This window comes from Scyliorhinus torazame, chromosome 29, assembly GCF_047496885.1.
Source record: "Scyliorhinus torazame isolate Kashiwa2021f chromosome 29, sScyTor2.1, whole genome shotgun sequence".
Taxonomy (NCBI): Eukaryota; Metazoa; Chordata; class Chondrichthyes; order Carcharhiniformes; family Scyliorhinidae; genus Scyliorhinus; species Scyliorhinus torazame.
The window spans coordinates 22,068,002-22,095,197 of NC_092735.1; the positions used below are offsets into that span (position 1 = coordinate 22,068,002).

Consider the following 27,196-nt stretch of genomic DNA (forward strand, 5'->3'; position numbering starts at 1 on the left):
GTTAAAAAAGTATGTGAGGGACTTGCATTTGTATCGTGTTATGATATGCGGACATGCACATAATGAGATACAGACAGGCAGCTAATGAACACAGAGAACAGGACATAACCAATCAGCAGGCAGAAAACTTGGGGGTGGTTTCCCACTATAAAAGACACAAGGCACTCACACTCCGCCTCTTTCCACTGATGAACATCTACAGAGTGAGTCGGGGTGTATGTACAGTATCACACCTCCAGCACGTGGCTAAGAGCTAGTCTGGTTCAGTCAGACAGAGTAATCACACTTAGGTTAGCAGAGAGTCAAACTCATAGAGAACTGTGTTCACCGTGTGACAGGTTCAATAAATCAGATGGAACTAACTTCAAGGTCTGGAGTATCTTTCAGTTAAAGCTGCATCCAGTTGCAGCCCGTGTTATCTCAGTGTGCTTAACATGACATATAGCACCTTTCACAACCACCAAACCCCTCAAAGTACTTTACGACTGGGGGCGGCACGGTGGCGCAGTGGTTAGCGCTGCTGCCTCACGGCGCCGAGGACCCGGTTCGATCCCGGCCCCGGGTCACTGGCCATGTGGAGTTTGCACATTCTCTGAGTGGGTTTACCCCCACAACCCAAAAAGATGTGCATGGTAGGTGGATTGGCCACACGCTAAATTGCCCCTTAACTGGAAAACAAAAGAATTGGGTACTCTAAATTTCTTTTTTTTAAAGTACCTAATGAATTACCTTTGGCATGTAGTTACTATTGGAATGTAGGAGATACGGCAGCTAATTTGTGCACAGCAAGCTCCCACAAACAACAGTTTGATAACAACGAGATCATCTGCTTTTGTGACGTTGATTGAGGGGCCAATATTAGCCGGGACACTGGGGAAGGCTGACCTCCTCTTTGGGTCAGTGCCAGGGGATCTTTCACGTTCACCCAAGAAGGCAGGTGGGCCCAAGCTCACGCGAGTGACTGTGCCTTTGGCAGTGCAGCACTCCCATGGTACTGCACCAGAGTGGCAGCCTTGAAATTTGTGCTCAAGTCCTGGATTGGGACCAGGGCCCAGGGCCTTGCAACTCAGAGATGAGCTGCCAACTGAGCATCAGGCAGGATAAATCATTCCATCATCAGGCTAGATTCACTACGACCATCTTCTTGTCGACAAGAAGACATCATGGACCTCAAAATTGGGTCACGTAGTCCATACCTATCCGGGAAAGTGCGTGTTTACAGTTGGAACTGCACCACCCACCATGTTGGGTGAGGACAATCAAGATGCGTCCTTTACAATGCCTAAAGCAAGTGTTCGGCTCTGTATTTGGGCCGTAACATCCATTTGGGATCAGCACTGCAAGTGATTTTCCTTGAGGTAGCCAGCGCCACCGATCAACCAATGATTCATTTCCCCTCCATGCTAAAAATGCCCCCTGCCCTCGCAATAATCCGCCCCCCCCCCCTCCCCCCACCCTCTCCAACCCTAAATAGCAAACGCTGGTCTCTACTTACACCTGGGCCATGAATGGACACTCCAGATGTGCTATGCCCTGGAATCAGGACAATTGGGCTGGGCTATCTCTTAATTAGCACCATAAGAAAGAGTGGCGCCATTCTCGGCCCTTCGGGCCTGGTCCACCAACCAATAGGATCTTGGCTGATTTTCTACCTCAACTCCACATCCCCACCCAACCCCCACATCTCTTGATTCCCTGCCGGAGGTCCAGAACCAGTCACATACTGGTCCTGAAGAAGCAGAGAATGAGGCCATAGGAAATAGGAGCAGGAGTAGGCCATTCGGCCCTCCCCCGATACTGCTCCACCATTCAATTAAATCATGGCTGATCTACCCAAATGCCATCGCCCCACACTATCCCCATATCCCTTGATGCTTTAGTGCCTATAAATGTATCAGTCTCTACCTTGAACATACTCAATGACTGGGCTTCCTCAGCCGTCTGGGACTGAGAATTCCAAAGGTTCACCACCCTCAGAGAGACCTTCTTGGACTATCCAGTATTTTCTGTTTTTGTTTCAGATTCCAGCATCTGCAGTAATTTGCTTTTATCTACCTGTTTCTCTAACTCTTTTCAAGCTGCACTTAGGGGCCTAGGGCCTATTACACAGACTCGCTCCATACACAAAAGCTCTGGAACAAAATTTGATAGGGAACTGCATTATAATAGGCATATCAGAGAGAGACTCAGAGCCGGTGAGTCTCCTGGGCTCTGTGGGAACGTCAACTATTAATGAAAAATACATTATTTATCAGACAAAATGCTAATCCATAAGTAGCATATTTTGTGTACAGTCTTTACAGAATAACTGACACAGTGACACAGCTGGATTATCCTTGTTAACCAGGTTCGTCAACTATTCCCCCGGTGAAACACGAGCTTAAATATGTAGAAGTGAGGCCTATAAAAGGTCAAAGATTAAAAATGTCCAGGCATTTGAATTCCACTCATAATATCAGCTGCAGTTGACGCTTAACTATCTGCTGCTTTGTCACAGGCAAATGGATGGATAGATAGAAAGATGGATAGAGAGATAGATTGAGGTAGATGGAGTGAAAGATAGGCACATGATGGATTAATGTGTAACTCGGTAGCTAGACAGAGAGGAAGTATAGATAAGATGGAAAGAAGTGGGGGTTCTGAGAACACACATCAGATTTTTCATTATCTAGAAACAGAAGATAGATTACTATACTGGACGGGCATTTCATCAAAGTCCACAATCACCAACAGGCCGGTCATTTTCAACTTTACCTCCTGGCAAAATAGGTACTTGATGGTGAATTTGGGAAAGGGTGATTTGGCTCCTGTAAAACTCTGCCGCCGGTATCGCGTCCCGTACCAATGGGCGATCTCCGGATGCCCGCGTCCTCAGTGGTCCACATTGGCTCCCATTCCTCTTCGTTGGTTACTACTGACAGTTGCCAACCTTTAAATGCCTCTGTGGCCTCACCCCTATCCTGCTCTGGAATCTCTCCCAGCGGCAGCCTGGTCGCACCCAGTTAGCTCGCCACGCATCGCTGAAAGATTTGGCGTGGGAATCATTGCAGCAAATGAGGGAGAAAGGTTCTAGAAGACATGCAATAGATGGGCTAGAGTTGACAGAAGCATACCCTCTGGCAATGACAAAATGTGAGATAGCCATCCCCACAAGTGACATAGACCGTTTGTCTCCAAGACACCATATCAATAGCTTTTCTGTCCAAGGACAATCCCACAACAGAAAAAGTTGCCAAAGGGAATAGTCACAGCCCCATCACTTATAATCTTCAACAGCCATCCTTAGATAATTTCCATTTCCAAGTTTTTTCATCATGATTGCCAGTGGTTTTTCATCATGGTTACCAGTGGTTAGCACTACTGCCTTGCAGTGCTAGGGGCCCAGGTTCAATTCTGACCTTAGGTGTGTGTGGTGTTTGCACGTTCTCCCCGTGTCTGCGTGGGTTTCCTCCGGGTGCTCCGGTTTCCTCCCACCAACCAAAGATGTGCAGTTTAGGTGGATCGGCCATGCTGAATTGCCCCTTAGTGTCCAAAGGTGTGGGGTTACGGGGTTAGGGAGCATCCAGAGGAAACCCACACAGACACGGGGAGAATGCACAATCTCCACACAGGCCGGAATTGAACCTGGGTCCCTGGCGCTGTAAGGCAGCAGTGTTAACCATCATGCCACCGCGCCGCCCAAGGTTAGGACTTGGAGGAGGACGGAGGAGAACTTGGAGGTGAGACCCACTTACCCTTTTTAAAAAATATTTATATTGAACATTTTATGAATAGATAAATACAAAAATCCAAATCAAGTAACAACCCTAAAGCTAATTACCCTTACTGATAATTTTTAATTTAAAAAAAAAATAATCTTTATTTTTACAAGTAGGCTTACATTAACACTGCAATGAAGTTATTGTGAAAAGCCCCTAGTCGCCACACTCCGGCACCTGTTCGGGTACACAGAGGGAGAATTCAGATTGTCCAAATTACCTGACAAGCACGTCCTTCGGGACTTGTGGGAGAAAACCGGAGCACCCGGAGGAAATTCACACAGGCACGAGGAGAACGTGCAGACTCCGCACAGACAGTGACCCAAGCCGGGAATCGAACCCTGGTCCCTGGAGCTGTGAAGCAACAGTGCGACCCAGTTAATTGTCTTTATATCGCCCCTGCCAGCTTTCTAAAAACATGCCTAAATTCGACTGACTTATTGAAATAACATAACATACGTTGCCTTAAAAATTGGTTTGTGATGCACCTGCTTTTCAAGCTGCTGGTACTACCAGTATGGCATGAAATGTGTGCGCAATTTAAACAAGAAGTCTGTGGTCACCATATCGGATAAGGAAAAATAAGGGACATCCTTTACTCACACCTGAAGCAGATGTTGAACATTTTGTTTTGGCCAGAAAGTATGCTCGGTGATACATACTTAGACAGAGTTTCCCTCTGTGCTTGGACAAGCTATTAGTTGCTTTTATATCCATTGATTTCTGATTCCATGAGAGTAGAGGTTCAGTTAGACAAATAAATCTTTTTGCTTTTTTCCTTTGCACTAACTTGGCACATGGTGATGAATGGCTTTTAAACCACACGCGGCTTAAATAACAGAAGCTGGATAACAAAACACAGCCCACATCCTAAAGGCTACAGCACCATCTATTGGATATCTCCCTCTGCCATTTTCATGTCACCTCATTTCCTGCTTCGGAATGGAGGATTAAACCCGCCTTGAGTTGTCGCTTTGATTCTGTTGCTATGGAGATGACGGCTGCCTACTGTAAAGGTCCATCCCAAGTCCCCCCTCTGGCTCCTGAACACACAGGTTCAAGTATGGTGCCAGTCATTCACTAGCAAATCATAGAATCATACAGAATAGGAGGCTATTCATTCTGTCATCCCAGTCCCAGCTCTATCAACGAACTGTCCAATTAGTCCTTCTCCCCTGCTTTTTCTCCAAAGCCTGTCAATTATTCAACTTTCAATTCCCTTTTGATAGTGGGGTCGGCCTCCATTGCCCTTTCATACATTGCATCCCAAATTGTTATAAATAACTGGATAAATTAAAGATGCTCATTATCTACCCTCTGGTTCCTTTGCCAATTAGCTGATCCGTACCTCACCCAAGAGGTCGTGCTTCATGCGAAAACCTGTGCAGGGGCTTCAATGGGATATCTAATCAAGGGTGCATCAAACCGAGACGCGTTAACGCATTGCACCCAAACGGCATGGTATCACAGTGGTTAGCACTGTTGCTTCACAGGCGCCAGGGTCCCAGGTCCGATTCCCGGCTTGGGTCACTGTCTGCGCGGACACTGCACGTTCTCCCCGTGTCTGCGTGGGTTTCCTCCGGGTGCTCCGGTTTCCTCCCACATGGCCCGAAAGACGTGCTTGTTAGGTGAATTGGACATTCTGAATTCTCCCTCCGTGTACCCGAACAGGCACCGGAGTGTGGCGACTAAGGGCTTAACAGTAACTTCATTGCAGTGTTAATGTAAGCCGACTTATAATAATCGTTTATTGTCACGAGTAGGCTTCAATGAAGCTACTGTGAAAAGCCCCGAGTCGCCACATTCCGGCGCCTGTTCGGGGAGGCCGGTACGGGAATTGAACCCGTGCTGCTGGCCTCGTTCTGCATCACAAACCAGCTGTTTAGCCCACTGTGCTACTTGTGACAATAAAGATTATTATTATTTAAAAAACACGCAGAGACAGCAGTAAGAGTTACTGGAGTGCCTTAAGAGCAGAAACCTTGACAGATAAATCCCTTCTCCACTTCAAGGGCCAGACTGAGCTAACTAGCCAAGGTGAGGTGATGTACCCACTCAGGCTGTTGAAACAGACGTTGTACCAGAAAAATCGAGTGACTTAAAAGAATCAATACTTTCCTGTAACTCTGCTGTGAAAATTAATGCTTCAATGAAAGATGTGTCCCAAAAAATCAGAAACTCAGTGTGCTGATTTGAACATGACATTGGAGCATTAGACTGGAAACGGGGTTAATGACAGTGGGAGACGAATTGAACCTGTCTGTATTAGAAATACAGGGAAAACATGGCCAAGGTGTGACAAAGCCGATAGCAGCTTTACTGGAAGCTAATGATGAAACAAAGGAAAGAAGGGCTCCGAGAAAAGGGGCACAGCTGCCGCCGACACCGACACCATAGAGCTGTGAGGAAGGATTTGTGTTCCAGAATGTAAATCAAAACTTCAAAAGGGCGAAACAGTTCTTCTTGCTCAAAGATAATCAGAGAAAGCTCAAACTGAGCGGGAGAAAGAAAAGTGACAAGGATTTGCGGACTGACGAAAAAGGAGTATCAAAATTGCGGAAACAAACTTAAAGATGAAAGCGATGCTGAATTTAAACAGGATGAGGTGGATTCAATTGTCCTGCGTGACAATTTGGATGTGTGGCTGGTGGGCACCTTCTTCACAGACATGGCCGTTAAAAAACACACGACAGGAAATGGAAATCGGGAGTTTTAAAAAGTGAAAACCCTGGCGATGATGCCGTCTCTGCAGGCCAAATCACAAAGCTCCAATTTCAACCTCGTAGTTTTCAAATATTATTTCAAACAGTCGGAAAACCGTGGAAAATTCCCAAAAGGTGCTGTCAGAGGGGCAATCACCAGCAGGAAGTTCGAAAATAAGTGCTAAATCCAGTAGTTTGGAAGGACCGAGAGTGAATGGATGGTTGGGGCGGGCGGGCGTTAAAAGAAAAAAGGTCAAAATTTCCTGGGAAAGGGTTAAATAGAAGTGCATTCGGAGTGTATAAACTCCAATCTGTAAATTCTAACATGCTGGACACAAAAAAATAACAATCTCTCCTCACACTCAAAATCAAATTTGATATCTCTTATCTCAGGCAATTTAAGTTCTGGAATGACTTAACATGAGCAAGAGTGTGCGTCTCTGTTTCCTAGGTCATAATGCTTCTGTTGTGCATAACGGCTGCCTGAATGTAGAAAGGACAGACCCTCTAAAGCAGTGATGGGCAACCTACAGTGCAGAGGCCACACGCGGCCCATCTGGGTTCCGAGTGCGGCCCCCGAGACATTTTGTTGACCGTTGCCCACGCGCAGGGTCCACATTCCGCTGATTCCTAGCCATGTAGGTTTTTTTTCCTGCCGGTATGGCTGAAGTGATTCGCGCGTAAAGCGAGGGCGAGTGAAGTGAGGGGCGTGCCGATTGCTCGCAACATTGACTGTGAGAGCCGTGCACTCCCTCTGTGTCCAAAGTGTCAATATTTAGTTTGTTTTTACCATTTGAAGTTGATGACACTGGTATCAATATATAAATAATTAAGTATCGTCTATAACAAATTATGAAATATTCTTTATGTATTAAATGTATTCAATCTTATTCTAAATACATTTTTCCAATTAAGGGGCAATTTAGCGTGGCCAATCCACCTACCCTGCACATCTTTGGGTTGTGGGGGTGAAACCCACGCAAACATGGGGAGAATTTGCAAACTCCACATGGACAGTGACCCGGGGCTGGAATCAAACCTGGGACCTCGGAGCCATGAGGTTGCAGTGCTAACCACTGCGCCACCGTGCTGCCCCAATTCAATCTTATTCAAGGGCTCATGGTTAGTGAACAAGCTCGGTTTCAATCCTGTGGCCCACCGAGGCGAAAGAGGCCACTCATGTGGCCCACTCACTAGTCTAGGTTGCCCATCATTGACCTAAAGGAATGAAAATGTTGACTGTTGTGGAGGGAAGATTCTTACAGCATGGTAGGAGGCCATTCAGCCCACCTCAGCTGTGCCAGCTCTTTAATAGAGCTGTCCAATTAGACCCACACCCTGCTCTTTCTCCACAGTCCTGCAAGATATTCTCCCTTCAACCATTTTTCCTCTTCGGAAGTTATTATTAAATCTGCTTCTACAACCCCTGCAGGCAATGCATTCCAGACTATAACAAGCCACTGTGTAAAAGTTATACCCCTCTGGCTCCTTTGCCAGTCGTCTTAATTCTATGTCTTCTGCTTACCAATCTACTGCCAGTGGAAAGTTTCTCCACCTTCAAAACCCTTCAGAATTTTGAACGCCTCAATTAAATCACTCCTTAGAACCATCGCTTTATTTACACTCTAGTTCAGTTTCCCCTTGTTAACTCCATCCATGCCCTTCAATTTTGAATTAAAATCTCCCTCGTCTACTCAACACAAAGGACAACAATCGCAGCGTCCATGTTCTATCCATCTCTTGAAAGCCCCTCAAACAGAAGTGGCAGGAAGATGAAAGAGATGTGAACTTTGTAGTGATCTCTGTATGTACTAATACATGGTCAAGTAATGCTAAGCAATTACAGGCAAATGAACACTAGCTGGCCACACTATCAAGACCTATAAAAAGGTTTTCCCGTTCTTTCCTCAAGGAGAGTGTGTTAGGAGTGTGGAGAGTACAGAAGGGAAACCAGCTAGAGAGAGAAGTTGTAGATTTTAGTATATAGCTTAGTCTTATTTAATAATTTAATCTATAGTTATTTGTTTGTTTGCTAGTTTAGTATTGAAGTAAAAAGAACTCACTCGTTTATTTACCTTGCGTCAGTCTTCACAGTAGAAGACATGAGTAATATCCCAACAATTCCGGAGAGTCAGGGGGCAGAGTTGAATATGGTAGCCATCACAAAGGAGAAAGTGCTAGAGAAACTAAGAGGTCTAAAAATTGATAAATCTCCGGGCCCAGATGGGCTACAACCTAGAGTTCTAAAAGAGATAGCTGAAGAAATAGTGGAGGCGTTAGTTATGATCTTTCAAAAGTCACTGGAGTCAGGGAAAGTCCCAGAGGATTGGAAAATCGCTGTTGTAACCCCCCTGTTCAAGAAGGGAACAAGGAAAAAGATGGAAAATTATAGGCCAATTAGCCTAACCTCGGTTGTTGGCAAGATTCTAGAATCCATTGTTAAGGATGAGATTTCTAAATTCTTGGAAGTGCAGGGTCGGATTAGGACAAGTCAGCATTGATTTAGTAAGGGGAGGTCGTGCCTGACAAACCTGTTAGAGTTCTTTGAAGAGATAACAAATAGGTTAGACCAAGGAGAGCCAATGGATGTTATCTATCTTGACTTCCAAAAGGCCTTTGATAAGGTGCCTCACGGGAGACTGCTGAGTAAAATAAGGGCCCATGGTATTCGAGGCAAGGTACTAACATGGATTGACGATTGGCTGTCAGGCAGAAGGCAGAGAGTTGGGTTCTTTTTTGGAATGGCAACCGGTGACAAGTGGTGTCCCGCAGGGTTCAGTGTTGGGGCCACAGCTGTTCTCTTTATATATTAATGATCTAGATGACGGGACTAGGGGCATTCTGGCTAAGTTTGCCGATGATACAAAGATAGGTGGAGGGGCAGGTAGTATGGAGGAGGTGGGGAGGCTGCAGAAAGATTTAGACAGTTTAGGAGAGTGGTCCAAGAAATGGCTGATGAAATTCAACGTGGGCAAGTGCGAGGTCTTGCACTTTGGAAAAAAGAATAGAGGCATGGACTATTTTCTAAACGGTGACAAAATTCATAATGCTGAAGTGCAAAGTCCAGGATTCTCTAAAGGTAAACTTGCAGGTTGAGTCCGTAATTAAGAAAGCAAATGCAATGTTGTCATTCATCTCAAGAGGCTTGGAATATAAAAGCAGGGATGTACTTCTGAAGCTTTATAAAGCATTAGTTAGGCCCCATTTAGAATACTGTGAGCAATTTTGGGCCCCACACCTCAGGAAGGACATACTGGCACTGGAGCGGGTCCAGCGGAGATTCACACGGATGATCCCAGGAATGGTAGGCCTAACATACGATGAACGTCTGAGGATCCTGGGATTATATTCATTGGAGTTTAGGAGGTTGAGGGGAGATCTAATAGAAACTTACAAGATAATGAATGGCTTAGAAAGGGTGGATGTAGGGAAGTTGTTTCCATTAGCAGGGGAGACTAGGACCCGGGGGCACAGCCTTAGAATAAAAGGGAGTCGCTTTAGAACAGAGATGAGGAGAAATTTCTTCAGCCAGAGTGGTGGGTCTGTGGAATTCATTGCCACAGAGGGCGGTGGAGGCCGGGACGTTGAGTGTCTTTAAGACAGATGTTGATAGATTCTTGATTTCTCAAGGAATTAAGGGCTATGGAGAGAGAGCGGGTAAATGGAGTTGAAATCAGCCATGATTGAATGGTGGAGTGGACTCGATGGGCCGAATGGCCTTACTTCCGCTCCTATGTCTTATGGTCTTATGGTCTTAATATTGCTCATTCAATTATTTTGTCATCACTGGAAGACTACGCCTATATTTCAACAACTCGGCTAGACAAAAAGAGTAATTATATATATATTACAAAATAGTAATATAATAATTTTCAGCCTGAATTTGTTCCTGGGGGGTTAGGGAGGTGGGGGGGTGCATGCAGTGTAAGTGGAAAGGCAGGCTCGCACCAAGTCCACTGTGTTGAACACCAGAACGAGGAGCAGGAGTAGACCCCACGGCCAATAGGGTCTGCTCCGCCATTCGTTGCGGCCATCACTGATCTTGGGCTTCATCCCCATTTTTCTGCCTACACCCCACATTCCTTATTTTCAGTCCACGTCAACGGCTGGAGAGAGGAAATTATGGGCTATTGGGATACGCATTTTTCCATTGCATTCCAAGTTTGAGGTTCATTAAGTGCCATTCATGTGGAACTGAATGAAACCCAGGTGAACATCAAGTCACGTCATATTATAGTCCACTGACGTTGTCACTTTGGAACATCGGAATTGCTGGATGATTAAAAATATGCCTGCTTCATTTTCTATCCTCCTGTAATGATAATAGAATTGTTGACCAATCACCGCAATCCATCCCTAATCGGGAGTCTACAACAGACCCAGGCATGAAAAAAGGAAAAACCCCCGGTGGTGGAGCGCTTTGGGGACCATTGCTCCAAACAATTGTCATCAGGAACCTAACTCTGGCTTTAGCATTGATGTGCGAGGTTGCAAAGATAGGGCGAGGACATAGACCGAGTTAGGGTGCTCTTTCAGAGGGTCAGTCTGGATTTGACAGGCCAGATGGCCTCCTTCTTCACTGTTTGGATTCTATGATTCCAATGGGAAACCATACTTCACATTTAAAGGGGTTTCAATTAAAGTAATAATTTCCACCACCACTTCAAGTGAGTACACCCTGTACTGTGTCTCAGAATGTTCTTTTCTGTAAAGTAAAATATCGATATGAATGAAACAACACAGATTTTTGGAGATAGGAATGATTTCCAGCTCTTTAGTTGTGTTTCCAAAGTGCACAGTGGTTAGCACGGCTGCCTCACAGCCCCAGGATCCCGGGTTCAATTCAGACCTTGGGTGGCTGACTGTGCGGAGTTTGCACATTCTCCCCGTGTCTGCGTGGGTTTCTCCTGGCTGCTCCGGTTTCCTCCCGCAGTCCAAAGATGTGCAGGTTAGGTGGATAGACCACGCTAAATTGTCCCGTAGTGTCCAAAAGGTTCAATGGGGTTATTGGGTTGCGGGGATGGGGTGGAGGTGTAGGCTTGAATAGGATGCTCTTTCCAAGGGCTGGTGCAGACTCGAGGGGCCGAATGGCCACGTTCTGCACTGTAAATACTCTCTGTACAATATTGCTACAGAGAGTAAGCAATTCTTCCCAATTAAAGAATGGCTTTATGTTTTAGTGTGGTTCAGAATGTTCAAGCATCTTGTTTGAAAAAGCTTCTACTCTGAGAACAAAAGGGCGGTGATGGTGCAATGTTATCACCACTGGATTAACAATTCCAAGACCCAGGATAATGGTCTGTGTTTAAATCCCACCAAGATAGATGGTGAAATTGGAATTTGACACCTGGAATATGATAAAACCATTGTTGAATGTGTCAAATCCCATCTGGCTTCACTAGTGTCTTTTTTCGGGAAGGAAATCTGCTGCCGTTACCTGGCCTGGCCTACATGTGAGCTCAGAAAATCACTCAGTTTCGGGGCAATAATTGACGCCCAAATCCCATTGATGAATTTTTTTTTAAAGGACTGCTGTCTACCTCTTGTTTAACTATTCTCCAGCCTGCAGCTATTCCTCAATCATTGCATTAGCGCCATTGACCCTTGTAATCCAAAGAACTCTAAGAGTGTGTTCCCTTTGCGGGATATGCTGAGGTGGGGGATAACAATTTCCCCTCGACATAGACATGTGTTAATGACCCGAGCAGTTTAAAAAAAAATTGGGGGGGGGGGGGGATTTCTTCCAATTAAGGGGCAATTTAGCATGGCCAATTGACCGACCCTGCACATCTTTGGGTTGTGAGGGTGAGGCCCGCGCATACACTGGAAGAATGTGTAAACTCCACACGGACAGTGACCCGGGGCTGGGATCGAACCTGGGTCCTCGGGACCCTAGCTGTTGATGCCAGTGCAGCCTGGACGTTAGAGTGACGCAGACATGAGATCTGAGGTCAAATGGGAGATTGTTTAAAAAATAAACAGTCTTCACTGCATCGAAAACAACATTAGAAAACATTCCCTTCTAAGACCTGGCTCATCTTTCTCATAAGTAAAGCAATGGCACCATCTGCTGTTTCCGTCAAATATAGTCACCTCTGATCTTCTCATCCAAACATTTGAAGGAGAGAGAACTTGCATTTATATAGTTCTTTTTGGATTTCCAGGGATTCCTTAAAATCTCTGAACCTGGGTCTTTGCCTCGAATAACTGTGGGCCCAGCTTGGCAATACAGATGACACCCCCTTCCTTTAATTTGTCCCACGTGGCACTCAATTTTGTTAATTCACTTATGGGATGTGCACATCACTAGCTAGGCCTGCATTTGTTGCCCATACTTAATTGCCCCTTGAGAAGCTGGTGGTGAGCCGCCTTCTTGAACCGCTGCTGTCCATGTGGTGTAGGTACACCCGCAGTGCTGTGAGGGAGGGAGTTCCAGGATTTTGACCCAACGGCAGTGAAGGAACGGCAGATATATTTCCAAGTCAGGATGGTGAGTGACTTGGAGGGGAACGTCAAGTTGGTGGTGTTCCCACATGTCGGCTGCCCTTGTTCTTCTAGATGATTGCAGCTTTGGGTTCGAAAGTGGGCAGCACGGTAGCAGAGTGGTTAGCACAATTGCTTCACAGCTCCAGGGTCCCAGGTTCGATTCCCGGCTTGGTTCACTGTCTATGCGTAGTCTGCACGTCCTCCCCGTGTGTGCGTGGGTTTCCTCCGGGTGCTCCGGTATTCTCCCACAATCCAAAGATGTGCAGGTTAGGTGGATTGGCCATGCTAAATTGCCATTAGTGTCCAAAATTGCCCTTAGTGTTGGGTCGGGTTACTGGGTTATGGGGATAGGGTGGAGGTGTTGACCTTGGGTGGGGTGCTCTTTCAAAGAGCCGGTGCAGACTCGATGGGCCGAATGGTCTCCTTCTGCACTGTAAATTCTATGATTCTATGAAAGATGCTGTCTAAAAAGTCCTGGTAAACTCCGGCAGTGCATCTTGTAGACGGTGCACACGGCTGCCACTGTGCATTGGTGGTGGAGGGAGTGAATGTTTGCCACTCAAGTGGGCTGTTTTGTCCTGAATGGCGTTGAGCTTCTTGAGTGTTGTTGGAGCTGCACTCATCCAGGCGAGTGGAGAGTTTCACATCGCACTCCTGACTTGTGCCTTCCGGGTGGTGGGCAGGCTTTGGGGAGTCAGGAGGTGAGTTACACGCTGTAGGATTCCTAGCCTTTGACCTGCTCTGGTAGCCACAGTATTTATATGGTTGGTCCAGTTCAGTTTCTGGTCAATGGCATCCCCCAGGATGCTGATAGTCAATGAGCCAGGTTTTAAGGAGCATCTTAAAGGTCGCGAGGCGGAAAGGCTTGGGGAGAAAGTGTCTGAGCTCACAGCATCTGCACAGCTGCGGCGGAGCTGCTTAAGAGGGCAGAATTTGGACACGTAGATCCTAAAGAGCTCTCGGGAAGGAGAACGTGTCAGTAGACTTTACCATTGCTGTTCAAAAGCAGAAAGATTCCCCGGAGCTAATGATATAACTGTTATATTACCACGGCTGGTAATGTGCTGTATTCTCTGTCTTTTCTTCCAGAATGACCCGATGTTGACAAAGAATTCACCAATCAAAAGATTGAAACAAAACTAATTTATTATTACACGATTAATTAAATGAGGTTCGCACACTCTCCTGAGTTATAGATGATTACAAATGATATTGAATCTGTACTACAGTATTCAATATTCTATCTAACTGTTATACCGTCAATTCACTGTGAGGCCATGAGAACAAGTGAACATTAGGCTTTAATATCCATGAACTCGCCTGCCAGAGTCGGCTGTACAAATGAGTGCCACCCACAGGTGGCCGGACTATGTATGGTCCCAGTGAGGGCGGAGCCAGAGGCGGAGCCCACCGGGGTTCCAGTACAGTACCTGGAAGTAGCCCGTATCATCACTTCCAGGTCATGGGTCACATCATTATACAGACAGTACAGACAGCTCATGCATTAGGTGAAATACATTCACCTCATTCACCCCCTGTTAAAAAAATCAAGTCCAGCGGAGGTGACGTGGGGTCATTAGAGATTCAGTCTGTCTGGAGACCGGATCGTTCGTTTAGACCTCCTCAGCTCTGGTGATGCGGCGGGCACGGTCATTGCCGATGGTGACTCCGGGGGCGTTGTGTCTGGAGCTTGAGCCTCAGTCAACGTGTCGGAGACGGTTGGGGGTGGGGGTAGGCAAGGGGGTGGCAGGTGGCGGCAGTGCCGGCACGGGCCAAGACAGGAGACCCAGGGGGGCGTAAGGGGTGCAGGGGCTGGCTGTAGGCAGCGGGGAGGGGGCCGCGTTGGCAGGCAAACCAGCTGGCACCAGATCTCGTAGGGAGACCGTATCGTGCCGTCCGTCCTCGTGCGCGATGTAGGCGTACTGGGGGTTGGCGTGCAGCAGCTGGACCCTCTAGGTCAGGTTCATGGCTCCTCATGTGCCTCCGGAGAAGGACAGGTCCCGGAGTTGTCAGCCAAGGTGGAAGCGAGACCCCGGAGATGGACTTCCTAGGGAAGAGAAACAAGCGGTCGTGAGGGGTCTCGGTCGTGGCTGTGCAGAGGAGTGATCTAATGGAGTGGAGGGCGTCAGGGAGGACCTCCTGCCAGCGGGGGATGGGGAGACTTCTAGACCGGAGGGCCAGAAGGACGGCCTTCCATACCGTCGCGTTCTCCCTCTCCACCTGCCCGGTTCCCTGCGGGTTATATCTCGTAATCCTGCTCGAGGCAATGCCTTTGCTGAGCAGGTACTGACGCAGCTCATCGCTCATGAATGATGTGCCCCGGTCGCTGTGGACGTAAGCAGGGAAACCAAACAGTGTGAAGATGCTGTGCAGTGCCTTTATTACAGTGGTCGAAGTCATGTCGGGGCAGGGGACTGCGAAGGGGAAGCAGGAGTACTCGTCGACGACGGTTAGAAAGTATATATTACGGTTGGTGGAGGGGAGGGGCCCTTTGAAGTCCATACTTAGGCACTCAAAGGGCCGGGAGGCCTTTACCAGGCGGGCCTTGTCTGGCCGGTAGAAGTGCGGTTTGTACTCCGCGCAGACCTGGCAGTCCCTGGTCATTGCCTTGACCTCCTCGGTGGGGAAGGGCAGATTGCGGGCCTTAATGACGTGGGTAAGCCGGGTGACCCTCGGGTGACAGAGGTCATTGTGGATAGCCCGAAGTCGGTCATCTTGCGCGCTGGCGCATGTGCCGCAGGACAGGGCATCTGGGGGCTCGTTGAGCTTCCCAGGACGATATTTGATATCGTAATTGTAGGTGGAGAGTTCGATCCTCCACCTCAGGATTTTGTCATTTTTTATTTTGCCCCGTTGTACGTTGTCAAACATGAAGGTGACCGACCGATGGTCGGTGAACCTCCTACCGGCTAGGTAGTGCCTCCAGTGCCGCACGGCTTCCATATTGCTTGTGCTTCCTTCTCGACCGAGGAGTGTCGGATTTCGGAAGCGTGGAGGGTCCTGGAGAAGAATGCTACTGGCCTGCCCGCCTGGTTGAGGGTGGCGGCCAGGGCGACGTCTGACGCATCACTCTCTACCTGAAAGGGGACGGACTCGTCCACCGCGTGCATTGCGGCCTTGGTGATGTCGGCCTTGATGCAGCTGAAGGCCGAGCGGGCCTCAGCCGTCAGGGGAAAAGTGGTGGTTTGAATAAGTGGGCGGGATTTGTCCGCATAGTTGTTGGAGAACATAGTAGGAGAACAGCCCCAGGCATCGTTTGAGGGCCTTGATGCTGTGGGGAGGGGGGAGTTCCGTGAGGGGGCGCATATGGTCGGGGTCGGGCCCTAGGTCTCCGTTCTCCACGACATTGCCGAGGATGGCCAGTCGTGTAGTGCGGAAAACGCACTTCTCTTTGTTGTACGTGATGTTGAGGGATTGGGCGGCCTGGAGGAACCTCTGAAGGTTGGTGCCATGGTCCTGCTGATCATGGCCGCAGATGGTGACATTGTCCAAGTACGGGTATGTAGCCCGCAAACCTTACTGGTCCACCATTCGGTCCATCGTTCTCTGAAAGACTCAGACTCCGTTAGTGCCGCCGAAGGGGACCCTGAGGAAGTGGAAGAGTCGGCCGGCTGCTTCAAAAGCAGTAAAGTGGCGTTCATCCAGGCAGATTGGGAGCTGGTGGTAGGCCGACTTCAGATCGACCATTGAGAACACGCGGTACTGTGCAATCTGATTGACCATCTCCGCAATGCGGGGGAGGGGGTACGCATCCAGTTGCGTGAACCGGTTAATAGTCTGGCTTTAGTCTACAACCAGTCGGTTCTTTTCCCCGGTCTGGACGACCACCACTTGCGCTCTCCAGGGGCTGTTGCTGGCCTCGATGATCCCTTCACTCAACAGTCGCTGGACCTAAGACTTGATAAAAGCCATATCTTGGGAACGGTACCGCCTGCTCCTGGTGGCGATGGGCTTACAGTCAGGATTGAGGTTCGCAAAGAGCGAAGGGGGGGACCTTGAGGGTCGCGAGGCTGCATACCGTGAGGGTGGGTAAGGGTCCACCGAACTGTAGGGTCAGGCTTTGGTGATTGCATTGGAAGTCTAATCCAAGCAGTGGGGGGACGCAGAGGTGAGGGAGGCCATACAACTTAAAACTGGCGTACTCGGCGCCCTGCATCGCGAGGTTAGCGATACAGTACCCTCGGATTTGGACCGAATGGGATCCGGAGGCAAGGGAGATGGTTTGGGATGCGGGGTATATGGGAAGGGAGCAGCGCCTTACCGTGTCAGGGTGAACAAAGCTCTCCGTGCTCCCGGAGTCGAAAAGGCAGGGGGTCTCTTCCCGTTGACCTGGACGACCATCATTGAGCTTTTCAAGTGCTTCGGCTGAGACTGGTCGAGAGTGACTGTGTGTGCCCAGCTGCGGGTAGATAGCGTGGTCGGCGGAGTCGTGGTCGTAAAATGGCAGCCCCCATGAGTCGCACGTGTCGGGATGGGTCGAAGGTGGCGACCAAGATGGCCGCCCCCACGAGTCGCACGTGTCGGGCCGGGTCGAAGATGGCGACCAAGATGGCCGCCCCGATCGGTCACACGTGTCGGTCGGTGTTGGAGCCGGCAGGCAAGATGGCGGCCCCCATGAGTCGCACGAGGCTGATGACGTGTCTGAAGGGGGCGTTCCGGGCCAGGAGAATAGCCAATGTTGTTCCTTTGTTTAAGAAGGGTAGCAAGGATAATCCAGGGAACTACAGGCCGGTGAGCCTTACATCAGTGGTAGGGAAATTACTGGAGAGAATTCTTCGAGACAGGATCTACTCCCATTTGGAAGCAAATGGACGTATTAGTGAGAGGCAGCACGGTTTTGTGAAGGGGAGGTCGTGTCTCACTAACTTGATAGAGTTTTTCGAAGATGTCACAAAGATGATTGATGCAGGTAGGGCAGTGGATGTTGTCTATATGGACTTCAGTAAGGCCTTTGACAAGGTCCCTCATGGTAGACTGGTACAAAAGGTGAAGTCACACGGGATCAGGGGTGAGCTGGCAAGGTGGATACAGAACTGGCTAGGTCATAGAAGGCAGAGAGTAGCAATGGAAGGGTGCTTTTCTAATTGGAGGGCTGTGACTAGTGGTGTTCCGCAGGGATCAGTGCTGGGACCTTTGCTGTTCGTAGTATATATAAATGATTTGGAGGAAAATGTAACTGGTCTGATTAGTAAGTTTGCAGACGACACAAAGGTTGGTGGAATTGTGGATAGCGATGAGGACTGTCAGAGGATACAGCAGGATTTAGATTGTTTGGAGACTTGGGCGGAGAGATGGCAGATGGAGTTTAATCCGGACAAATGTGAGGTAATGCATTTTGGAAGGTCTAATGCAGGTAGGGAATATACAGCGAATGGTAGAACCCTCAAGAGTATTGAAAGTCAGAGAGATCTAGGTATACAGGTCCACAGGTCACTGAAAGGGGCAACACAGGTGGAGAAGGTAGTCAAGAAGGCATACGGCATGCTTGCCTTCATTGGCCGGGGCACTGAGTACAAGAATTGGCAAGTCATGTTGCAGCTGTATAGAACCTTAGTTAGGCCACACTTGGAGTATAGTGTTCAATTCTGGTCGCCACACTACCAGGAGGATGTGGAGGCTTTAGAGAGGGTGCAGAAGAGATTTACCAAGATGTTGCCTGGTATGGAGGGCATTAGCTATGAGGAGCGATTCAATAAACTCGGTTTGTTCTCACTGGAACGACGGAGGTTGAGGGGCGACCTGATAGAGGTCTACAAAATTATGAGGGGCATAGACAGAGTGGATAGCCAGGGTAGAGGGATAAATTACTAGGGGGCATAGGTTTAAGGTGCGAGGGACAAGGTTTAGAGGAGATGTACGAGGCAAGTTTTTTATACAGAGGGTAGTGGGTGCCTGGAACTCGCTGCCGGAGGAGGTGGTGGAAGCAGGGACGATAGTGACATTTAAGGGGCATCTTGACAAATACATGAATAGGATGGGAATAGAGGGATACGGACCCAGGAAGTGTAGAAGATTTTAGTTTAGTCGGGCAGCATGGTCGGCATGGGCTTGGAGGGCCGAAGGGCCTGTTCCTGTGCTGTACCTTTCTTTGTTCTTTGTTCTTTGTTCACGTTGCGGGGTCTACGGGCCTGTGGGTCCACGGGTCGGGCCTGGTGAGTGTCCGATTTCTGGGCTTTAGGTCGGCCCAGACAGACTCTGGCGAAGTGTATCTTTTTCCCACAGTTGCTGCACGTCACTGTGCTGGGCAACTCTGCCGGAGGTGTTGACCCTGACCGCAGAAGTAGCACTGCGGTTCCCCGGGCTGGACTGGCAGCCGCGCGGCACAGGCCCGCGACATAGTCGGGTCCGACGGGGGTCGCGACGATGGTGTCCACTAGGGGTTCGCCTGGTCCGCGGGGAACGCACTGAGGTTCTGGTAGGCCACCTCTAACGAGGTAGCTAGCTTTACCGTGTCCCGCAGGTCAGTGCTCCCGTTTTCTAGCAAGCGCTGGCTGATGTAGTTCGATCGGACCCCGGCCACGTAGGTGTCCCGTATCTGTAGGTGCATGTGTTCCTCCGCCGTCACATCCCGTTAGCTGCAGTTCCTCACAAGTAGGGTCAGTCTTTCCAGGTACTCATCTAGCGATTCCCCAGCGCATTGACGGCGAGTCGGGAGGAGATGTCGGGCGTACACCTCGTTTACAGGCTTCACAAAATGCGCCTTGAGGATTGCGACAACCACCTCCTACGTGGCCGCTTTCTCAATCATCACGGAGATTCGATGGCTCACCCGAGCATGGAGGAGTCGCAGCTTGAGGGTTTCAGTGGGAGGCGTTGTGGAGGAGTCGGGGTAGGCCTCGAAGCAGCGAAGCCAATGTTCGAAGATCTCCTTGGCTTCTGACGCACGCGTGTCGAGTTCAAGCTCATCTGGCTTTAGAGCGGCTTCCATGATGCTGTCGATGGATATTAAATTGTTATACCGTCAATTCACTGTGAGACCGTGAGAACGAGTGAACATTAGGCTTTAATATCCATGAACTCGCCTGCCAGAGTCGGCTGTACAAATGAGTGCTGGACTATATATGGCCCCGGTGAGGGTGGAGCCAGAGGCGGAGCCCACCTGGGTTCCAGTACAGTATCTGAAAGTAGCCCGTATCATCACTTCCAGGTCATGGGTCACGTCATTATACAGACAGTACAGACAGCTCATGCATTAGGTGAAATACATTCACCACACTAACTACTAACTACACTATGACTTGACCTCGTGCTATATATCTTTAACTAACTTTCACTCTGCTCTCTCTATCTCTTCAGCTTCTCCCAGAATTCCTTGAGAGGCTGTCTTAAATACAGTGAATTAGTAATGCCCTCTAGTGTTTAATTTACACATAGATGTAATTATTAACCCTTCACTATACTGACTATATGCATATCATTACAAAAACTACAGACTCCTCACACCTGCAACTAGACTACTACCAAGTCCCAATCCAGCACAAGGGTCTGCCGGAATGCAGGTCTTGCCAGGAACCCGCCAATGTCATGTACCAATCCTGTCACAGGCACGCAATAAAAGCAAAACACTGCTGGAATAAAGACAGAAAATACTGGATAAACTCAGCAGGTCTGGCAGTATCTGTGGAGTGAGAAAGAGAGTTAACGTTTCACGTCCTTATCACTCTTCAGAGCTGAAGGTGGATAGAAACGTGATTATGTAGTGGGGGGGGTGGGGGTGGAAGAGGCGGATCTGAACAGGTCAGCAGTAGGTCGGAATTAAGGAGATATTGACAAAATTGTCATGGACACAAGACAAAGGGAATGTTAATGGTAGCAAAGATGCTGCTCGTGACATAAGGCGAGTGTTTGGTGAAACGCAAGTAAATTATTTCTTGTGATTTCGGCTCAAGCCTGTTGTTCAAATGCAAGTTTGTTACTCCCTCGGAGTCCTATTATGGTTATACAATAGACTCATGTAAAATACAACCTGGGTTTCCTGCAGGCCCAAGGTGACCAAACACGGCCCCCGTAGATGTTGATCTTTTGATCGTATCATGAGTTCTGAACTCAAGAGGTCTACTTGCTGATTAGCTTCCTCCTAGTTTGTAAATCATATCACACAATGTCAGGGTGCATATTGAAGCTCGGCACCTTCTCGTCAGAATTTCAGACTCGACCATTGCAAAGGACAATTCCAGATCCATTGTTCTTGCCCACCAGTGATACTCTGACCTCATAGTGTGAAGCCATCATATCTACTGTAGTTCCAAAGAAGAGTCATATTGGACTCAAAAGGTTATCTCTGTTTCTCTCTCAGATGCTGCCAGCGCTTTTCTAGCATTTTCTGTTTTTATGTCTGTTGTAGTTTCTGTTGCTCTGACTAATTTCTGATATTTGTCCTGTATGCATCCCTGAGAAGTCTTTTTTTTAAAAATAAATTCCAAGTGGCCAATTCTTTTTTTTTCTGAATTAAGAATCATAGAATTTACAGTGCCGAAGGAGGCCATTCGGCCCATCGAGTCTGCACCGGCCCTTGGAAAAAGCACCCGACTTAAGCCCACACCTCCACCCTATCCCCGTAATCCCACCTAACATTTTTGGACACTTAAGGGCAATTTTTCATGAGCAATCCACCTGACCTGCACGTCTTTTCATTGTTAATGTAAGCCTGCTTGTGATAATAAAGATTATTATTATTTGGATGTGGGAGGAAACCGGAGCACCCGGAGGAAAACCACGCAGACTCGGGGAGAACGTGCAGACAGGGACGCAGCCGGGAATCGAACCCGGGTCCCTGGAGCTGTAAAGCCACAGTGCTACCCACTGTGCTACCGTGCCGGCCATGGGGGGAGAATGTGCCAACCCCACACGGACAGTGACCAGAGGCTGTGATAACGATAAAGTCATCGAAGAGTTTTTTTTAACAGCGGGCAAAGAGGCCCATCGTGTCTACACCGGCCATCGAGCGCCCATCTATTCTAACCCCATTTTCCAGAGCACTTGGCCCGCAGCCTTGTACGAGACGGCGTTTCAAGCACTTGTCTAAATGATTGCAATCTGAGGAAAAGGAAGAAATGGGAGGCCCAACATTGGGGTCTGTGCCCCCTCTCCCCCCACCCCACACCCCTGGTGGAGCCAGGGAAGATGGCGCCCGGCCTTCCATTCAAATCTCCCGCCTTGAATTCCACCAATCAGAACCCAGCTCCCAGCTTCAAATCCATCAATGGGAACGGACGTCCGACCCGAGGCGGGACCCGATTCGACGCGCTGGGAACGCCGCTGCACCAATGGGAATGGACGCTGCAGGCAGGGGGGGGGGACACGATTGGACGCTGCTGGCGTTCATTTCCGCCAATGGGAATGGACGTTCGACCTGAGGTGACCCGCTGCACCAATGGGAAGCGGAGGTTCGACGTGGGATGCGATTGGACGCGGCCGATGTCACCGCCGCCAATGGGGAACGGGGGTTTGGAATGGGCGGGGCGGTCCTCACGTTCTGACGTCGGCTGGACCAATCGGACTGGAGCGCTGAAACCGAGTGGGCGGGGCCATCACCTGGCGCGGCCAAACAATGGCGACGTTTCATGACCATTTATGACGGAACGAGGGCGGCTGGTCCAATCAGCGGGCGGGCGGGTTATTTGAACGGCTAACGCTCGGGAGCACTGGAAGGTTCTGGAGCGGCGGCTGATCAGGATCGGTATCTGCATCGGATCTGTGTCTTCACCGCCGCCATGGAGCCCTTGGGCAGCCGCTTCAGCCAGCGCTATAAGGCGGCGGCCGGACTCGACGTGCAGGCGCTGCGGGTGAAGCAGGCCCGCAGTCGCTCCCGCTGCCAGAAAGAGAACCGCGACCTGCAGCTCCGCAAGAGCCGCCGCCTGGAGGCGCCGCTACTGGGCCCCGGAGTCGCCGCCGAGGGGGAGGCCGAGATTCCCGGGCGGCTCAGTGAGTGTCCCTGGGGGGGGGGGGGGGGGAGATATGATATGTGGGGGAGGGAGAAATGAAATGAATTGTCACAAGTAGGCTTCAAATGAAGTTACTGTGAAAAGCCCCCTAGTCACCACATTCCGGCACCTGTTCGGGGAGGCTGGTACGGAAATTGAACCGTGCTGCTGGCCTGCTTTAAAAGCCAGCTCTTTAACCCTGTGCTAAACCAGCCCCCGAGACATGGGGAGAGGGAGAGATGATATGGGGAAGGGAGAGATATCATAGAATTTACAGTGCAGAAGGAGGCCATTCGGCCCATCGAGTCTGCACCGGCTCTTGGAAAGAGCACCCTACCGCGGCCCACACCACCCTATCCCCATAACCCAGTAACCCCACTCAACCAACCCTAAGGCCAATTTTGGACACTAAGGGCAATTTAGCATGGCCAATCCACTTAACCTGCACGTCTTTGGGACCCTGGAGCTGTGAAGCAATTATGCTAACCACTATGCTACCGTGCTGCCCAAATATGATATGGGGGAAGGGAGAGCTATGATATGGGGGAAGGGAGAGCTATGATATGGGGGAAGGGAGAGCTATGATATGGGGGAAGGGAGAGAGCTATGATATGGGGGAAGGGAGAGAGATATGATATGGGGGAAGGGAGAGAGATATGATATGGGGGAAGGGAGAGAGATATGATATGGGGGAAGGGAGAGAGATATGATATGGGGGAAGGGAGAGAGATATGATATGGGGGAAGGGAGAGAGATATGATATGGGGGAAGGGAGAGAGATATGATATGGGGGAAGGGAGAGAGATGTGATATGGGGGGAAGGGAGAACATAAGAACTAGAAGCAGGAGTAGGCCATCCGGCCCCTCGAGCCTTCTCCACCATTCAATGAGATCATGGCTGATCTTTTGTAGACTCAGCTACACTTTCTGGCCTGAACACCATAACCCTTAATCCCTTTATTCTTCAAAAAACTGTCTATCTTTATCTTAAAAACATTTAATGAAGGAGCCTCTACTGCTTCACTGGGCAAGGAATTCCATAGATTCACAACCCTTTGGGTGAAGAAGTTCCTCCTAAACTCAGTCCTAAATCTACTTCCCCTTATTTTGAGGCTATGCCCCCTAGTTCTGCTTTCACCTGCCAGTGGAAACAACCTGCCCGCATCTATCCTATCTATTCCCTTCATAATTTTCTATGTTTCTATACGATCCCCCCTCATCCTTCTAAGTTCCAACGAGTACAGTCCCAGTCTACTCAACCTCTCCTCCTAATCCAACCCCTTCAGCTCTGGGATTAACCTAGTGAATCTCCTCTGCACACCCTCCAGTGCCAGTATGTCCTTTCTCAAGTAAGGAGACCAAAACTGAACACAATACTCCAGGTGTGGCCACACTAACACCTTCTACAATTGCAGCATAACCTCCATAGTCTTAAACTCCATCCCTCTAGCAATGAAGGACAAAATTCCATTTGCCTTCTTAATCACCTGTTGCACCTGCAAACCAACTTTTTGCGACTCGTGCACTACTAGCACACCCAGGTCCGTCTGCACAGCAGCATGTTTTAATATTTTGTCATTTAAATAATAATCCCTTTTGCTGTTATTCCTACCAAAATGGATAACCTCACATTTGTCAACATTGTATTCCATCTGCCAGACCCTAGCCCATTCACTTAGCCTATCCAAATCCCTCTGCAGACTTCCAGTATCCTCTGCACTTTTTGCTTTACCACTTATCTTAGTGTCGTCTGCAAACTTGGACACATTGCCCTTGGTCCCCAACTCCAAATCATCTATGTGAATTGTGAACAGTTGTGGGCCCAACACTGATCCCTGAGGGACACCACTAGCTACTGATTGCCAACCAGAGAAACACCCATTAATCCCCACTCTTTACTTTCTATTAATTAACCAATCCTCTATCCATGCTACTACTTTCTCCTTAATGCCATGCATCTTTATCTTATGCTAGAAATGAAATGAAGATTGCTTATTGTCACAAGTAGGCTTCAAATGAAGTTGCTGTGAAAAGCCCCTAGTCACCACATTCTGACACCTGTTCGGGGAGGCTGGTACGGGAATTGAACCGAGCTGCTGGTCTGCTTTAAAAGCCAGCTCTTTAACCCTGTGCTAAACCAGCCCCAGAGATATGGGGGGAGGGAGAGGTGGTCTGGGTAGGAGAGATGGGTGGGGGAGGGAGAGAGATGCTGTGATGGGTGAGGGTGTGAGATTGGGGGGGGGGGGGGGGGGGAGGGGGAGAGAGGATTTTATGGGGGGAAGGGAGAGATGATGGGGGAGGGGAAGGGAGGGATATGGGGGAGGGGAAGGGAGGGATATGGGGGAGGGGAAGGGAGGGATATGGGGGAGGGGAAGGGAGGGATATGGGGGAGGGGAAGGGAGGGATATGGGGGAGGGGAAGGGAGGGATATGGGGGAGGGGAAGGGAGGGATATGGGGGAGGGGAAGGGAGGGATATGGGGGAGGGGAAGGGAGGGATATGGGGGAGGGGAAGGGAGGGATATGGGGGAGGGGAAGGGAGGGATATGGGGGAGGGGACGGGAGGGATATGGGGCAGGGGACGGGAGGGATATGGGGGAGGGGACGGGAGAGATATGATATTGTGGGAGGGAAAGCTTGATATGGGGGGAGAGGATACAAGGGTGCTAAAGGGAGAAAGAGATGCGGGAGGAGGTGTGGTAAGAGGGTCGGGGAGGGCATTTCCTTTGCCATCAACATCCGTTCTTCCTGACCGTTTCAGAATCTTCGAGGGCCGCACCACAACCGGTACAGCGTTTGGAGATGTTACAGCGTTATAAGGAGGAAAAGTTACTGCGGAAATTGAAGGCAGAGCGTGAGAAACCCAAGCAAGTCTTCAAAGTTGGGATTTACAGACCGGATGCGACTCTGTTTCAGTCACAAAATACAGTGAAACCAAAAGCTACGGTATAGTGTTTGTAATGGCTCTGCATGACATTGTTTCTGTTCTGAGTGGAGATTATGCAAAAGAAAATAAGAAGCTGATCTGTTACCAGCTGGAGATGGTCAGAAATATGTTTACTCCAGTGGTTCCCAATCTGTGGTCTGCGAGAGTACTGCAGGTGATCATTGCAGGCACTTCATGGATCTTCTGTTCTTTTAAAAGTAATTTTCTTCACAAGTCTTCTTGTGTAATGCAATCTGTCATGTATTTGTGTCTGCTCCATAGATGATTAGAAATAGCTGTTTTTAATGCCCGTTAATACACAAGTTTGACTCCCATCGGCCGTGGACTGTGTTTAAAGAACTTACAGAACGTCTACATTGTGGTCCGTAAAAGCTTTTGATGACTCCATGTTCCACATAAAGCAAAAGGTTGGGAACCGCTGGTTTACACGGTGCAGTAGTTGGGTCATAAGCTATTGTGCGTATGTAAAGGACACTAGACCCAGAGAGCAGCCAGCTTCCTCTGGATACTGGGTATAAGGAACTCAAAAGTTGTTAGAAAAGACTCCAGATATGTTGGACCATTTCCACAACTGACGAAATAAGTGCGAGAAAAGAGGTTTATTTTTGAGTTACACTGATGGTAGACTTTCAGGATTGAGGGCTGATTTGTGGACATTTCCTTCAGGCCAAGTTACAGGAGAGGATGAGGTGAGATGAAGTGGATGGATTTGTTTATTGTCATGTATACCGAGGTACAGTGAAAAGTTTTTCTGCGAGCAGATCATTTAGTACATGAAAATAAAATAAAAAGAAAATACGGTACGAAATACATAGACACTGGCATTGAGGGAAGTATACAGGAGTGAAGTATTACATCGGGTCAGTCCATAAGAGGGTCGTTTAGGAGTCTGGTAACAGCGGAGAAGAAGCTGTTTTTGAATCTGTTCATGTGTGTTCTCCAACTTTTGTATCTCCTGCCTGGTGGAAGAAGTTGGAAGAGTGAGTAAGCCGGGTGGGAAGAGTCTTTGATTATGCTGCCCGCTTTCCCCAGGCAGCAAGAGGTGTAGATGGGAGGCAGGTTCGTGTGATGGACTGGGCTGTGAGGTCTTTGTGGAACATCAACATTGGCATAAAGTGTGAAAGCGGAGTTGATATCGAAGTTCAACCATGACTATTTTTTAAAATATAAATTTTAGAATAACCAATTGTTTTCCCAATTAAGGAGCAATTTAGTGTGGCCAGTTGACCTAGCCTGCACATCTTTGGTTGTGGGGGTGAGACGCGGGGAGAATGTGCAAACTCCACGCAGACAGTGACTCGGGGCTGGGATCGAACCCAGGTCCTCTGGGCCGCCTATCGCCATGACCTTATTCCATGACAGAACACACTTGAATGGGGTAT

General features: G+C 48.9%; 1 protein-coding gene across 1 annotated transcript in view; it reads left to right on the top strand.

Moving 5' to 3' along the window:
• Window positions 1-22,562: 22,562 nt before the first annotated feature.
• The window catches only part of dlgap5 (discs, large (Drosophila) homolog-associated protein 5), a 50,335-nt gene continuing 45,701 nt past the window's right edge, over window positions 22,563-27,196 (top strand). Inside the window, exons 1-2 of the mRNA XM_072492172.1 lie at window positions 22,563-22,870; window positions 25,629-25,813. Of these exons, the coding sequence (XP_072348273.1) occupies window positions 22,660-22,870; window positions 25,629-25,813 (396 nt within the window). The 5' untranslated portion in view covers window positions 22,563-22,659. The remainder of the gene's footprint in view (window positions 22,871-25,628; window positions 25,814-27,196) is intronic.